The sequence below is a fragment of the Populus trichocarpa genome, chromosome 12, assembly GCF_000002775.5.
Source record: "Populus trichocarpa isolate Nisqually-1 chromosome 12, P.trichocarpa_v4.1, whole genome shotgun sequence".
Taxonomy (NCBI): domain Eukaryota; kingdom Viridiplantae; phylum Streptophyta; class Magnoliopsida; order Malpighiales; family Salicaceae; genus Populus; species Populus trichocarpa.
Window position 1 is genome coordinate 10,798,845 of NC_037296.2, and position 16,319 is coordinate 10,815,163.

Below are 16,319 nucleotides of genomic sequence, written 5' to 3' on the forward strand. Positions count from 1 at the left end.
GGAAAATAATATATATAAAATTTTGGTAACTACGAATATATATATCATATATTTTGAGTTTACAAGTTGAGATTGTTACAATTAAAGTCTACAACTAAATCCTAACACTCTGAATATTAATTAAACAAATTAATGGTTGTCGAATTTTTGGTATTTTGGTCAAACTTTAATGGATAATCATAAACTGGTTACGGTATTCATTTTATATTTTTTAAAATATGATAAAAATCCTATTTTATCCTTTTTTAGAAAATATGTGTGAAATTTTGACCATATGCAAGAAAAAAAAATACATATTTTTTGTATTTTTGAAATGAGGAATTGTTTTGGAAATTTTTTTAGATTTTTGAAATTTTGGAGAGAACCAAGTATTTTTAATACTAAGTACGTATCTTACAGTGTAAGTCTATATCCTAATATAAAATGCAATCCTTGAAGAAAAACATTGTTTTATGTTTTCTAAAACGGGAAATGTTTTTTGAATTTTTGAATTCTTTTGAATTTTTTGGAGAAAAAAAAGGTATATTTAATATCGGGTCCATATGTTACAGTGTAACTCTACAACCCAATGTTAAATGAAATTCTTGAATAAAAACACTTTTTCGTGTTTTATGAAACAAAGGAATTTTGTTTTGAATTTTTTATTTTTTTTGAAATTTTTGGAGAAAAAATCAGGTATATTTAATAACAGATCCGTATCTTACAGTATAAGTCTACAACCCTCTATTAGATAAAAATATTGGGAAATCATGTAAGGGACCCACAAATATTTTTGAAATGGTCCATGGATTTGTTTTTCAGATTTTTTTGAAATTGTTAAGGGTCTATTTGGCTAGATACACAAATATAACCATATTAAATCTAAACAAAAAATCTTAGGGAATGTTTGTCAAACACGCACTTAGTCTAAAATCAGAGGCATTAAAAATGTTTTTAAATGTATCTTTGGAAAAACACGTTTTTAAGAGCAAAAAAGGAGCTTATTTATTAAGAAAAAAAAGGCGGGCCAAACAGGCCAATAATGATAGGTTTGGGCTGGGCCTATTGGGCTTAAGACCTGAGCCCACGTGTATGGGTTGGGATCGGGCCCAGCCCAACCTGATTTGTTGTGCTAATAAATAACCCAACAGGCCTTTTTTGTGAAGTGGGTTGGACCCAGCCCATCCATACGAGTTGGGCTTAGGTCCAGCCCACATAACTTGTTCACTAGTCCAGCCTAGTGACCAAGTTATTGGCTTCTACAAAACATGAATTATTTCACGTTTTGCAAGCTTATGAAGGCAAAATATGTAAAAGAGAGAAGGGAGTGTGAGAGTTACCTAGGTAGGGGAGGTGCCTATTGGTGGAGCTTCAAATGTGACGTAATGGTTTGTTGGAAGAGGAATGGTAGCTGTTAGAGGCTGGAGAAAAAGTTGTTAGTGGAGAAAGCTCACGGGCAGCTACTTTAATGGAGAAAAACAAATGTTTGTGTGGTTGATGAAGGTCTTTTACCATTATTGTTAGAGTTGTTGGCTAATAAGGAGATGTGTTTCAGGTGGTGGTGGTGGTGTATGCTGAGGTGAGAAGTTGGAAAGGTAAAGGGGAATGTTGGTTTTTTTCTTTTTTCTTTTTTTTTTTAAAGAGCAGCTGGTGCATAGGTGATTTTTCTTCGGTTTCTTCCCTTTTATTTTTCTCCTCCCTTTTTGCATGAAATTCACCCCTATTTATAGGGAATGAAATAGAGACATCTAGTCTTTATTAGTGATGAATCTTGGTCATTGATTCAAATGAGAAAAATCTCAACCGTTGGCTAAAAGTCACCATCATAAGCTGTTAAAGTCAAGTTGCACAAGCTGATTGGTCATTATTTTTATGACAACATTGCAGTGACTATAAAGACAACCACCTAGTGGGAATCAAGTTGGGGTGTAGTACAATGTCGGGTCATGAGAGTGATGGCTTGTTTGTTCTGTTTTGTGGAGAGATGATGCATTAAATACCTCCGAAAAGCAACCACTCAGGCAACTTTTCAAGTATAGAGGTTGAAGGTGATGAACAACACCAGACGACAATGGCTTGTTTGTTTTGTTTGGTAGAGAGATGAGGCATTAAATGCCTCTAAAAAGCAGTCATTCGAGCAACTTTTCAAGTACAGAGATTGAAGGTGATGAATAGTGCAAGACGACGATGGCAGACGACAATGGATTGTTTGTTTTGTTTGGTTGAGAAATGAGGCATTAAATGCCTCTAAAAAGCAATCACTCGAGTAGTTGTTCAAGTACAGAGGTTGAAGGTGATGAATAGTGTCAGACGACGCATCGTTTGACATTATTTGTTTTACCTTCGTTGACCAAAACGATGTCGTTTTGGTCAAAACAACACCAAAATAAATTGTTTCATTTAAATGAAAGAGTATAGTTTTGGTGTTTAGGGTTTATTTAGGTTTAAAAATCTCCTATTTCAATTTCAACCCTCAATCTTTTAATTTATTCAATTAAGTCCTCAATTGAATTTTGATTCTAAGAATCAATCCAATCCCACCCCTACCAAATCTTAAAATGACCCTATGAGTCTAGCGTCTTTTTTTCAATTTGGTCATTGGTCTTGAATATCTCAATTTCATCCTCAATTATCCTTCATATTTTCAAAATTTTCAATTTTACCCCTGATTTCAATCGATTTCAGCCTCTTAATGTGTCTCTTTCAACTTGATCCTTGGTTTTGAAATTCTTTGTTTTGCCCTCAATTCACCTTCAAACTTCTAGTTTCTTCAATTTTACCTCTATTTTCAACCAAATTTGATCCATTAAAAGTATAGTTAAGTCTTTACATCTAATTAAACCTTTTAATTTGACCCAAATTAATTCTTAAACATAATTAAACCTTTAATTTGGCTTATGATTAAATCAAATTGGCATATTAAAAAAAATCTAATTAACTCACTAGACTTAATTTTTATGCAGATTCGTCCAATAATTATTTAATTTGACCTTGGATTTGTATTGCCTCTTCAGTCTTGGGTATGATGGGGTATGATTGGGCTTCCAATTTTTTCCAAAACTACAGCTTGATTCCTCCATACATTTGAAACCCTTCTCAACCTATTTTTGCCAAGTTGCCATTCTTTTTGTTATTATTATTTTATTTTATTATTTTTAAAAAGAAAAATGTAAATTTGGGGGAAAATCTAAAAATTAGGTATGACAACTAGCATCCTAGTTTTCCTAGGCTATTAATTTTATTAGTATTACTTCTATAATTTTATAGGCATGTTATACAAAATCAAAGATTGATTGGAAGTTTTCCACATAATTAATAGACTTTTCCCATAACCTAAGTGTTAAATTACATATCTATCTTTTATAAAATGCATCATTTCGAGTCCCACTATTATAGTTATGGACAAATAAGAAATTAATGTTTACTTGATTATAAAGCAAACCAATAAAAATCATTTGGTCCAAATGTTATTCACTCTACAATTCAGAAAGCAAACTAAAGCTAGAAGACCATGAAAAAACCAGTCGAACCTTTCAAAACTTTGGAACAAATTTCTACAAAAAGATAACCAAAACCCTTAAATAATACATATACGATTCGTAAACACTAAATATGAATAAAGTACCCCCAAAACCATCCCTACAACATCAAACACTTCATCAACTATCCAAGCAAATTGTTATTATTTTATTTACCACACTACATTCTTCCTTTTCCTACAAGAAACTAACCTTCTTTTCTTATATTCATATTTCCTTCACACTTCCTCCTCCTACAAGACACTAACCTTCTTTTCTTATTTTCACATTTCCTCTTTTCCTTTCTTGAAATCTCATCAATATAAACACAAGCACACTTTTCTTGATCACGTCTCAATATTTTCAACAGTACTTTAAGTTTTTCCAATAATATCCATATCAATAATATGTGTCATATTGTGTAACATAACTATTGATTACCCTTTTACAATCTAATATGGTTGTGGTCATCCAAGTTTTAGACCTCTTATTTTACTTGAAAAATGTACTAATGTTTCATATTAGCTCTAAATTATACCTTGTATTAGGAATATAATATGCATATCAATCAATTACACTTTATAAACCTCACTTATCAACTTGTGATACCCCTGTGCTATGCGACAAAGGTAATGGTTTTATGGTCAAACAATGGTGATCTCTATATTTCAATATGATCGTCGATAATATGTTCATGCTAATAGGTTGCTTGGCTCAATCACCACTCTTCTAAGGATCCCCAAGAACCACTTACCTTGTAGAAAAAAAAATTGGGTGCGGGTTGTGAAGAGTATTATAGGTGCTTGGAGTGGATTCTAGTAGACTATGGATAAATAAGCTCAATGTTCAAGTCAAATAAGTCGAAGTGTTTTGTAATGGTATTTGAGGCTATTAAGGCTATAAACCATAGTAAGTTTGATTGAGAAGGTTATAATAGTGCTTCTAGTCTTCAACCATTGAAGGTAGATGGTCCTAGTGAATGGTCTTATGGGATCCAAGAGAAATACTTTGTATAAAGAAATGAGGAGTTCCGTAGAGCATGTAAGGTAAATGGTGGCATATATAGGTATGGCTCTAATGGGATCAAAAAGTTGTGTATGTGTTGTAATGAGAATTATATATCAAATCAAATTGTGATTCAAGTAAGGACATAACTTTTTATGTCTTCTTTTAGCATTCAATTATTTTATAGAGTTCGCAACATTGTAGTTCATATAAAAAAGATTAAATATAAAAAAATATCGAGGTTATAAGGAACTATTTGGCATTGTTATTAAATTGACTCAGTGGATCAACTTTAAAACCTCCTGACCATCAACTCCTTGCCTAGTTTAGTTTTAAAATTAAACCATTAGAAAGTTCTCATGACATGATCCAATTGACTTAGTGGGTCTAAAGGCAACCCGAACGATTGGTAAAAAAACATAGTTTGGTTTTAAAAACAATTCATGATGACTTGTTTTTAATATTGAGATGTTAACATATTGGATCAACTCGGACTTTGTGACTTAACTCACCAAATTCACGATCTCGGTGGTGTACTCCACTAAGTTTAAAAACTTTGTTTTTCTAAACTATTTTTACTTAATTATAAAATAATAAAAATAGTCGCTCCTAAAATTAAGCACAAACCAAATGTCAAGATGTTTGTTTGAAACTACGATAATCTCATAAAAAAAACCGAAATAATTTATAAAGATAAATCCAAAATCAAAAAAATGTTGAATGATAAAATTTAGAAAAAAGATGGATGAAAATGAAAGAAAAAATAAAATAAAGCCACCTCCTTCATTGTTTGTATGAATAGTGAAAAAGATAAATTAGCACCCTAACTCTTTTAGATAAATTACATAATTTGATAGGTGGATGGTGTTATACCATAGGCCATACTCTTTTTTCTAAGGTAAAAAAAAAATGTCCAAGTTATAAGGATTTTTTTAGTAGCAAGTTAGTTAATCATGAAATCTCATAACTTGTTAGAGAACACACAAGAAGAAAAGACTACTAAGAGAACTAATGAATTTATTAATAATGACCCTCTAGAAGTTGAGGAGAAAAAGGAACCTAGAAGAAGTAAGATGGCTAAAATATCTTTAAAAAATTATCTTGAATTTCTAACTTATTTGTTAGAAAATAAACCTAAAAGTTTAAAAAAAAAACAATTTCAAGTCCAGAAGCACTATTTTAGAAAGAGGCAATAAATAATGAGATAGAATTCATTATACAAAATCATACATGAGAACTGGTGGATCTTCCTCCTGGAATAAACCATTAGGGTGCAAAAGGATATTCTAAAGAAAGATGAAGGTTGATGGATCTAATAATAAATATAACATTAGATTCATAGTAAAAGGTTACAAGCAAAAGGAAGGCTTGGACTACTTTGATATATACTCACCAATTATAAGAATAACATCTATTCATATGTTAATTGTTATAGCTGCCCTTAACAATCTTGAGATACACCAAATAGATGTTAAAACTGTTTTCCTGAAGGTGGACTTAGATGAAGAAATCTATATGGAATAACATGAAGGATTTAAGTTTCTAAAATAGAAAATAATGGTGTGTAAGCTTGTTAAATCATTATATGGTTTGAAACAATCACCAAAATTATAGTATGAGGAGTTTGACAATATAATGCTATCAAGTGGTTTTAACATCAATAAATGTGTTTATGTGAAATAAAACAAATACAATATATGTCATAGTTTGTTTACATGTAGACAATATATTGATTCTTGGCAGTAATACTAATATCATTAAAACCACTAAGAAAATATTGACTGATAAATTTGACATGAAAAATATAGGTGTAATAGATGTGATTTTAGGAATAAGAATTTATAAAACACATGATGCCTTAATATTATCTTAATGTCATTACATTGAGAAGATTCTTGATAAATTTGAGAATAATATAGCCAAGACACTAGTTGATGATGTAAGCCTACATTTATCCAATAATATTAGTGATGCAATATCTCAAATATTCAATAACCATTAGAAAGTAATCCAACTATATTAGACCAGACATAGCATACACAGTTGACAAACTAAGTAGATATAAAAATAATCCAGGTAAGGATCATTAGAAAGCCATTATAAAGGTTCTCGTATATATGAGATACGCCCTAACATATGGACTGCATTACACAAGATATTCGATTGTACTTAAAGGGTATAGCGATGCTAATTGGATATCTGATACTAAAGACTTAAAATCCACAAATAAGTTTATCTTTACTATTAAGGAGTTGTAGTCTCTTAGAAATCCTCTAAACAAACTTGCATAGTCAAATCCACTTTATAGAGTCTTGAGTTTATAGCTTTAAACAACGTTAGTGAAAAAGCAGAGTGGCTTTGAAACTTTTTAGAGGATATTCCAAGTTAACCAAAACCTATGCCAACCTATATGCATACATTATGATAGTCAATCTGTAATTGGTAAGGTAAAAAAAAGTTATATAATGGTAAGTCTCGATATATACATCGAAAACACAACATTGTTAGGTATTTTTTCTTAAATATGATTATCTCTATTGATTATGTAAAGTCAAAGGATAACATTATGGATTCGCATGCAAAAGCTTTAAGAAGAGATCAAGTCGATAAATCATCAAGAAGAATGAGATTAAAGCCTATATTCAAAGAATTGTCATGATAGAAACTCAACCTAGTTGACTCGAGATTTCAAGATCTAGGTTTAAAAGGACAACCTTATATGTCAACTCATTAGTATCACTCTTACCCATTCCTATGATGAAAAACACTACCTGCAACGAAAACTAGGATAAGCTAACCTTTGTATTTTATTATGATCAAATAATATTCATTCATGTGGAGGATTATTAGGGTGTGAATGAAAAGTTATGTAAGTTACTAATAATAATAATAATAATAATAATAATAATAATAGTTTATTATGATTATAATGGTGCTAATGATAGTAATGATTGTGATGATAATATTAATAATTATGATCATAATCAAAATAATAATCATAACAACAACAATAATAATAACAACAATGATAGTAGTAGTAGTAGTAGTAGTAGTAATGATAATAATTATAGTAGTGGTTGGAGAAATAATAATTATATTAATAACAACAATAATGATAGTAATGGTAATAATAATAGTAATATTATTAGTGAGGACTATAGTAATAATAGTAGTAATGATAATTGTAGTAGTAGTTAGAGCAATAATAATGATGATAATAAGAATAATAATATTAGTAATGATAATGGTAATAATACTAGTATTAGCAATAATAGTAATGATGATAATGATACTAATAATATTACTAATAATACTATTAATAATGATAATAATATTAATAATTGTGGTAATAATAATAGTTTGATAATAGAAGTAGTAGTAATAGTAGTAACAACAATAACAATAATAATAATTGTGGTGATGATAGTAATAATTGTGATAACAATAATGATAATAATCAAAATGACCTTGGAATAATGTATTTTGGTATATTAGTTATTTTTTTCTTCAATTTATTCCTCCTACCAAAACTGTCCTTTTTTTTTCTTCTTATAAATGTTTTTCCATTGTCCTTTTGAATAAGTGTTATTCCTTTTTTATTTAGTTCTTCAATTTTAATTTTCATGTATTTTTTATTTGGTTTTTATTCTTTGAATGTTTTATTTTTTTCCTTAACCCTTTTATAAAAGTTTTATTGATTTTTGATCTCACTCTTCAATTCAGGTTTATGGTGTGCTATTTTTTTTAATTTTTCCTCATTCTTTCAATTTTTTTTCTTTTGCTTGAGTTATTTTTCTTTTCAAATAAACTCTCCAATTGAAAAAAATTAATTGCCCTCTAATTTATTGTTTATTTTGATTTTTACCTTAATTCTTTTAATTATCAATTTTTATTTTAGATCTTTTTAGTTTTTTTCGTGTTATGTTCTTCCATGTTTGGTGACCTAATCTAATTTTTTTTATATTTTTTTATCCAGTTTAATGCTCCTACTATTTTTTTCCAAGGTATCTTAATATTTTTTTTAAAAAAATCCAATTACTATCATTGTCTTTTGTTTTCCTATCTAATTAAAATAAAAACAACTCATTAACCTCAATTTATATTATAACTCAAATCATTAATTTTTTTTATACAAATTATTTATTAAAATGCCTGGTTTGAACATCACCTGACTCAGAATGGAAAAAATAAATAAATGCAATAAGCGTTTTAAATTCCATTGATGCCACGTGATACGCGAGAAAGAAAAGAAAAGAAAAAAAAGCATCACACTCTGACGCTGGTTTTGGGATAACTACAGATCAGTCTCCAATCTATATATTCATCAACAGATCAGTCCTCAACTTTCAAAAATCTGCTTTTCTCCCTATTTCTAACAAGTTGAAGCTCCTCTCTTTACTCACATAAAATTGAATTTAAGGAAATTATATATTTCAAGGATACGACTAAGAGAACTTAAAAATTGATCATTTAAAAGAAATTATAGATTGATCATTTGTTTTGATAATTCATAAAAGTGTATACATCTACTTTTTTTTATTCTTTATAAAATAAATTAAGAAATATATGAACTAATAAAAAATAGTTAATGCTAATTAAATATTAAAAAATAAAGCTAATCTTCATAATTGAGAAAAAAATAAATGTATATACAAATATTTTATATCGAATGTCCTTTTTATTTTAATGAATTTCATTTATTTTATCTTAATGGATAAATATTGTTACTAATAACAATGTTTTGAACCATTATGCGACTAAAAAAATTATAAAAAGTTTAATCACTATTTAAGAAAAATTATTTCAATTTGTTTAAAAATTAAGAGAGATGACATGAATCAATATTTAAATAGAAATAATTAAAGAAAAAGGGTGAATACTAAAAACAAAAACAAAAAGGCTAGGTAATTATGTCTCTGGCTCATGTATCCGACCTTAATGGTAAAGCCCATGCTCACACCTAGGCTTTTTTCTTTTAGGAGCAGGCGACATGTCTATCCATGTATTGTTTTTTAAGGTGGGTGATAAGTTACTGATTGGTCGTTTTCCGGTCATCTTAGGCAATTGAAAAATCAGAGTCCATGTTTTTGGATCCTAAAATTTCATTTCAACTAGTTTTTACTTGAAAACACTATATAATCCTCAAGAAACATGTAACAACCACAAAACACTACAAAATCACTCTAAAAAATATATATAAAAACTAGCCAAAAAACAATTAATCAAACAAAACCTGATCTATTTTCTAGTCATGTTTAGAGGGAGAAACCATCTCAATTGAACTCTTATTGAGAAGGGAAACTTATTGACATAAAGATCCTCTTTTTTAGTGGCAGGAATATAGTCATCCGATAATTTTCTTTTCTTTATTATTTTCCAATGAGTTTCTTTCTCCTCTCTCAAATCGAGAGACTAAAAAAATAAACAAAATGAACTTTTGAATCAAAATACAAAATTTAAAAACTTTAAGATTAACCACATAATTTCTCTGTGCTTTACATTGTAGTCCTTTTTACTTTTATTTTATATTTTTACTACAACTTAAAACTTTATCTCATTAAATTATGTCACAAAAGGATTTAAAAAACAACTAAGTGGAAAATTTCTTTTAAAAAGTAATGAAAAAAACAGTTGTTTAGTTAATTTATAAAAGAGAGCTTAGTAAACTCAATTTTACGGTAAGAAAACTTACAAGGATGAGGGAGAAATTAGCAGAATCTTGAAGATTGAGAACTAATATGTTAATGAGCATATATATTGGAGACTGATATGTAGTTAGCCCTTGGTGTCTTTTCCTTCAACTTTCCGCCACTTTCTTACCTCTTATGGACGTGAATTCCCACTTTCTACCGGTGAACCTTCATGTATCCAAAAATGGTATAGTAATATGGAATCACCTAACCTAATCTAATTGGAAGCCACCATTTTTTTCCCTGTAAAGTATATCTCCTTGCTTGAAAAGCCTGTTCATATCTTTGTAAAATTGGCTGTGGTTCGCTGGTGGTGAAACTAGATACCATCGAGTTTGGTGCCCATTAACATTTCAATCTTAAAACCCAGAAAACAACAAATTAGTACAATATTATACTAATATATATTGTAAACAAATCTATCCTTCTCATGGCATATTAAAAAAAAAAAACACCCAGTTCTTGTCCAAGCCTGAAACCTTTATTGGACTCTGTTTTCTCTCTCTCTGCTGCATTGAGTTCAAGTCTGTCTTTCTGCTTATTGCATTTTACAAGAAAAGAAAGAGTCTTTCTTGTTCGTTTTCAATCAAGGATTTATAAGAGACAATTTCTCCTGGTCTCAAGGCAAGAGTGAGTTCAAACTCTTTATAGCAGTCAACTGTTAACCTTGGAAAAAGCAACGACTTTTCCCTTTATCAAACCAATCCCAAATTTCAATTCAAAGATCTTACCTTTTCTTGATTTCAAGATGTAAATTCTTGTATTTATTGTTTTTGACGAATCGGGTTTTTGTTATTTTGGTTTTTAGAGGCAGCAATGGCAGCGAGTTTGTCTGCAGCTTCTCTTTCTTTGATATCTCAGCGGCCCAAATCGCCCGTTCTCGATTTTGAAGACAAAAACTGCTGCTTCTGTGCTCGACCAGGTTACTACGCGAAGCAAAGTCACATAATCAGAAATGTAATAGGAGGTAGAAGCAGAAAAGGTGCGAGTCTGGTGTCTGCTTCACTGCCTACTATTTCTGAAAATTCAGCTTCCACCGTACCTGCATTCAATGAGGTCTGTCCTTCACATTTATATATTTATTTTTTAATTTCTGGTTATTTTAAAATTTGCTTATTTATTTTAATTTCTTTTGTGATTTTTCTTTTGGGTTTGCCCTTTTTTTTGCAGTTGATTGAATCTTTGATTAATAAGGTGGATTTGTCAGAATCTGAGGCCGAAGCATCATTAGATTATTTACTTGATGATGCTAGTGAGGCCTTGATCAGTGCTTTCTTGGTATTGCTCAGAGCCAAGGGAGAGACTTTTGAAGAGGCAAGGAACATTTACATCTCGTTAGAAATCTTTTAGTTTAGTGCATTTATTCCTTTTACAAGTAAGGCTAGCATATTACACATAGCTCCCTCTTTAGATGTAAGGAATATAATGTTTAGACATGATACTTTAACTTGAGCAGTAAACTATTGTTAATGGGAATATGCTACTGCTGACACAATATGCTGTTATAATTAGAAGAAAATAATGATTACCTTGGGTTGTTGATGCTATTAGGTTGTTGGATTGGCAAGGGCAATGTTCAAGCATGCCAGGAAGGTGGAAGGGTTGGTGGATGCTGTGGATATTGTTGGAACGGGTGGTGATGGTGCAAACACCGTTAACATTTCTACAGGAGCGTCAATACTTGCAGCTGCTTGTGGTGCTAAAGTAGCCAAGGTCAGACTTTATTTTCCTCGTAATTATGCTTAAAATTTTTGGACCATTTCATATGATTTATTTCATGTGATGTACAAAATGATACTGCTAGTTTTGCAGCAAGGGAATAGATCAAGTTCTTCAGCATGTGGAAGTGCTGACGTATTGGAAGAACTTGGGGTAGTAATTGACCTGGACCCAGAGGTAGGTTCACCTTTTATGCAAGTCATTAATGGCTGTTTGGTTCTAGGATAGCTTGTTTGTTTTCTTACCAGTGTGTTTTTTGATGTGGTTGTGGGCAAAAAAGTGGTCTTTAAAGAACAATTTGTCAATGCTATAAAGATAATATAACTGAGTACCGACCTCTATTAAGCTTGTGTTTACCATATTTGTATAATCATGCTACTGCTTTCCTCCCATTCCATCATTACTCGAGTTGTTAACCGAATAGCATTAATTTGGAAGTTGGGCCACCAAAACTATAAGTTGCCAGTTGATCCATCGTGCATTCTTTAGTACATCAGAGCCTTAAGTAGGCTGACTCATTTCCTTTTGTTATTTGAATTTTAGAACGACTCACTTGAGGGCATAATCCTTGCCTTTTTTCCGTTGAAACCTATTATTGTACAGTTTGTTGGTAAACTCTTGAGCTTTTGGAACAGTATTTCTTTCTTTGGGGGTCTCATCTAGCTCCGGAATGAACAATCAGCTCTCTTGATAAATGAATATGCTATATGGCCCTTGTTCATTTATATAGGCATGAAAATAGTGCATCTTTGATTCTTACTTTAATGTTAATGTTCTGTTTTTTCTTAAATTCTGGAAATTTTCTATGATACAAATCATGTTGGATTACTTTGTCAACTGTAACTCATCAAGCAAAACTCATATGGCATGTCACTTCCATAATGCCAATTGTGTTCCTTTTGTTGCTGTTCCAATAATAAACCATAATCCACAGCTTAGGCAGATATATTTCAAATCATATGCAATTCCATTCACATGTTCTATGCATGTAATTTAGCTTAATCTCAATTTTTATGATATTAGGGGGTATCAAGATGTGTGAATGAAGCAGGAATCGGCTTCATGATGTCACCAAAATACCATCCTGCAATGAAGATTGTCAGCCCTGTAAGGAAGAAATTGAAAATCAAAACCATCTTCAACATACTGGGTCCTATGCTGAATCCTGCAAGTGTTCCCTTTGCTGTTGTTGGTGTATTCCATGAAGATTTGGTGAGTTGCTGTATCATGAACTGTAACAACTGTGACCTATAATCCTATCCAACAAATTTTACTTATCGGTCTTCACTGTATGGAAAAGATTACAATTTATTCTTAGGTATCCTAAGGTTATTCAGTTTAATTACTAAGCTCAAAGATCCTAAGATACTGATTTGATGCAATTGTTATATCTGTGGTTTCAGATGTGTTTTGATAGCACTGTCCTTGATTTTCCATAGTTGTAACTTGATACCGCTAACTTATCCTGAAAGTTTACATAGAAACCACAGGGGTATCAAGAAATACGGGTGAAGTATTTAGTGGCTTTATTTTGCAAAATGCCTCTCTCTCTCTCTCTCTCTCTCTTGTTATATTGATATCCGTATATGAACACATGAGATATGTTGCTTGGGGGATTGGGGGCTTGCTTGGGCAGTAGCTGAACATCTCCCTTCAATTCATACTGCCTATTATGTTCTTGCGTAGGTGCTGAAAATGGCCAAAGCATTGCAACGCTTTGGCATGAAGAGAGCATTGGTTGTTCATTCAGAGGGCTTGGATGAAATGAGTCCCATTGGTAAGATTTCTTCCTTTAAATAAATATCATTATTCCAGCAAGGGATATGTAGTAGCTATCTTTGGCTGCCATTGGTTATTCCACATTCGCATGCTTAAATCTCATCTTCTGATAATGATATGAAAACAGGACCTGGAGTAGTCTTTGAAGTCAACCCCGAAAAGATATCAAAATTTTCATTCGATCCATGTGAGATCATCACAAGCTTGTGTTTTGTTCAGCCTCTCTCTGTTTTTTTTTTCCTGTTTTTTTCCCGATAAATTTGTTCTTTCGCTTTATATTGGAGAGCGACTGCATGTTAGTCACTCCATATTAATGAGGTTTTCCAAGATGTCTCTGATTGCTTGAATCGCTGATACAAAAATGTGCATTTGATAGTGGACTTTGGCATTCCGCGCTGTACACTATTTGACTTGCAAGGTGGAGGTCCCGATTATAATGCAGATGCTTTAAGACGTGTATTGTCGGGGGAGAAAGGCGCCATTGCTGATGCCATTGTGAGTTTCTTTGATAGAGTGTTTTGTTTCAAGTGTCAGTTCTTTATCTTTTTGCATATGCACCTGTGGTAGAAGGAACAAGTATTTGTGAATAAAGTTCTCATGCCAGAATAATTTTTCAGATCCTAAACGCAGCAGCTGCTCTCTTTGTCAGTGGCCGCTCTAGTAGCTTAGCGGAGGGAGTAGTTTTGGCTCGAGAGACGCAATTATCAGGGAAAGCTCTTAATACACTTAATTTATGGATAGAGATGTCTAATGTAAGTGGCACTTAGTTTAGAATTGGTTGGAATTTTAGAATTTAACTTTTGCCAGTTGTCTCATATCCCCCCTGGTTGACAACTGCAGAAAGTGAAAGAAGATTCTGTTGCTCAGGTCGCCTGAAATTTTACCCAAGCTTAAGCAGTTTGAAGATCGGAAGAACAAAAACCTTGATACGGGCACATCATTGGCAATTCAACAGTGAATAAAACAAAATAAATATCCTTGCGATTCATCTTGGTGCAGAAATGTTTACACAGCCAAAACTTAAATGGCTCGTTACAATGTGTTGTGTTTTAGCTTGGGGAAGTTTCATATACAGATGATACCCCCATTAATTTAAATGATAGCTTCTTTTTTATCTTTTTTCTTTTTCGGGAATTGTCAAGAGTTTTTGTGTGACTTGAGATAGTCAGATAGAAGAATCCATGGGGCAGTGACTGTTAATCTATTTTGGCAAGGTTGTTTCTAAACTTCAATGACAAAGTTGTCAGGCTACATGACAAGTTCTCAGGAATATTCATCTAAATATCATTGCACGATAGATTTTTGTCTGATGCCACCATCCACAACACATCCAGAAAATAAATTTCATTTTCTGTTTTGATCCAGGAGGAACCACAAATCCAGAAGCAGCAGAAATCAAAACACAGCAAGAAAAAACCATCACCCCATATTAAAAACAAACATTATTGATGCTACACTCTATTTGGTTTGGTCCACGATTGGAATTCAGGTACATTGGTAATGTGGTAAACGTTTTCCCATCTTTTAGCACAAGATTAATCTAGTCTCACAGATGTTTAATCAAAGCTGGGCAGAGTTGATAGCAACAGCACCAGCATCATTGAGAAGTGGCAAGAGTTGGTTGTTTTTGTGCTTCTCCAGGACAGCTACAACAGCAAGAGTGAAAGTGCATTGAAAAAGATATGATCGTTAATGGATTTTTCGTCATATTAACTGAGGCCATGAAAATTAGAGAGGCAACTAACAACAACAAGGGAAAATAACTCACAGTCACAACCACCAATGTGTTTCCCTTCAATGAACACATTAGGTACTGTACTTTGCCCAGTCCAGTGGCCTAGTGCTGATTGAAGTTCGTATCCACCACCTTTTAAACAGAAGATTCTTACTCGTACGTATTCGATGTAAAAGAAACTTGTTTTTTTTGTTGTAAAATCAATATGAAAAATGAAAACTAATATTTTCATCAAAAAAACAAATACCAACTGGAACAAAGGATCAAACAAGAAGCTATAGCAAAATTAAAAAGAAAAAGAAAAACACAGTAATCTTACTTAGCTCATCCAGTTCAATGACCTTGTAAGTTGCTCCCACCTGTGTCAGCAACTGCTTCGCCCTATTGCAATAACCACAATAGGTTTTGCTGCATGAAGAAAAAGCTCACAAATCATAATAGAAAGGTAAAAAAACAAAAACAAACACAGAAAGATAAAACATAACTGCAAAAAAAAAAAACAAGTGGCAACATCTTAAATTACACCATAACCATCAATAGATATAAACAAGGAGTTTTGTAATTGTAAATTATGATGGTAATAAAACCTGAAAACAACGACAGGAGCAGAGGAAGCAAGCTCCTTGGCCTTTTTAAGCGCAGCCTGTTTGCTCATCTCGATTGAAGAACGTAGCATCGAAACCATTTTCTCTTTTGCTTATTTGGTTTTGTTATATAGGAGAAAGCGAAGAGAGAAGAGGCAAAAGCAACCGACCAAGAACAGGTGTCTTGTGTTCCGACATTACGTGTGCTCAGCTTTTGTATCGGCATGGTAACGGTGGCAAACAAACACAACTCACAGGTGGCTTGTCAAATTTTATTATTTGAAAAAAACCAAGTTGATCGTGAAGTTAT

The 16,319-nt window shown here is 31.9% G+C and overlaps 2 protein-coding genes and 1 pseudogene across 4 annotated transcripts; 2 read left to right on the top strand and 1 right to left on the bottom strand.

The window, feature by feature from the left end:
- Positions 1 to 2,166: 2,166 nt before the first annotated feature.
- LOC112323538 (uncharacterized) lies at positions 2,167 to 4,651 on the top strand (annotated as a pseudogene).
- Positions 4,652 to 10,380: 5,729 nt separating this feature from the next.
- Positions 10,381 to 14,987, top strand: LOC7456898 (anthranilate phosphoribosyltransferase, chloroplastic). 3 transcript variants are annotated; one of them, XM_024581900.2, is made up of 11 exons: positions 10,384 to 10,816; positions 11,001 to 11,248; positions 11,363 to 11,506; positions 11,744 to 11,905; positions 12,005 to 12,088; positions 12,935 to 13,123; positions 13,598 to 13,688; positions 13,818 to 13,877; positions 14,067 to 14,185; positions 14,308 to 14,442; positions 14,531 to 14,987. In XM_024581900.2, exons 2-11 carry the CDS (start codon positions 11,009 to 11,011, stop codon positions 14,564 to 14,566), a joined length of 1,260 nt encoding a protein of 419 aa, XP_024437668.1. In that variant the 5' UTR covers positions 10,384 to 10,816; positions 11,001 to 11,008; the 3' UTR covers positions 14,567 to 14,987. The 3 variants fall into 3 exon arrangements, with proteins under 3 accessions (XP_024437669.1, XP_024437668.1, XP_024437667.1); XM_024581899.2 differs by having other exon boundaries at positions 10,385 to 10,822; XM_024581901.2 differs by lacking the exon at positions 13,818 to 13,877 and having other exon boundaries at positions 10,381 to 10,822.
- LOC7456899 (glutaredoxin) lies at positions 14,951 to 16,189 on the bottom strand. The gene is made up of 4 exons (XM_002318620.4): positions 16,013 to 16,189; positions 15,745 to 15,833; positions 15,459 to 15,557; positions 14,951 to 15,336 (listed from the first exon to the last, which is right to left on the bottom strand). Exons 1-4 carry the CDS (start codon positions 16,108 to 16,110, stop codon positions 15,251 to 15,253), a joined length of 372 nt encoding a protein of 123 aa, XP_002318656.2. The 5' UTR covers positions 16,111 to 16,189; the 3' UTR covers positions 14,951 to 15,250.
- Between the last annotated feature and the right edge of the window lie 130 nt (positions 16,190 to 16,319).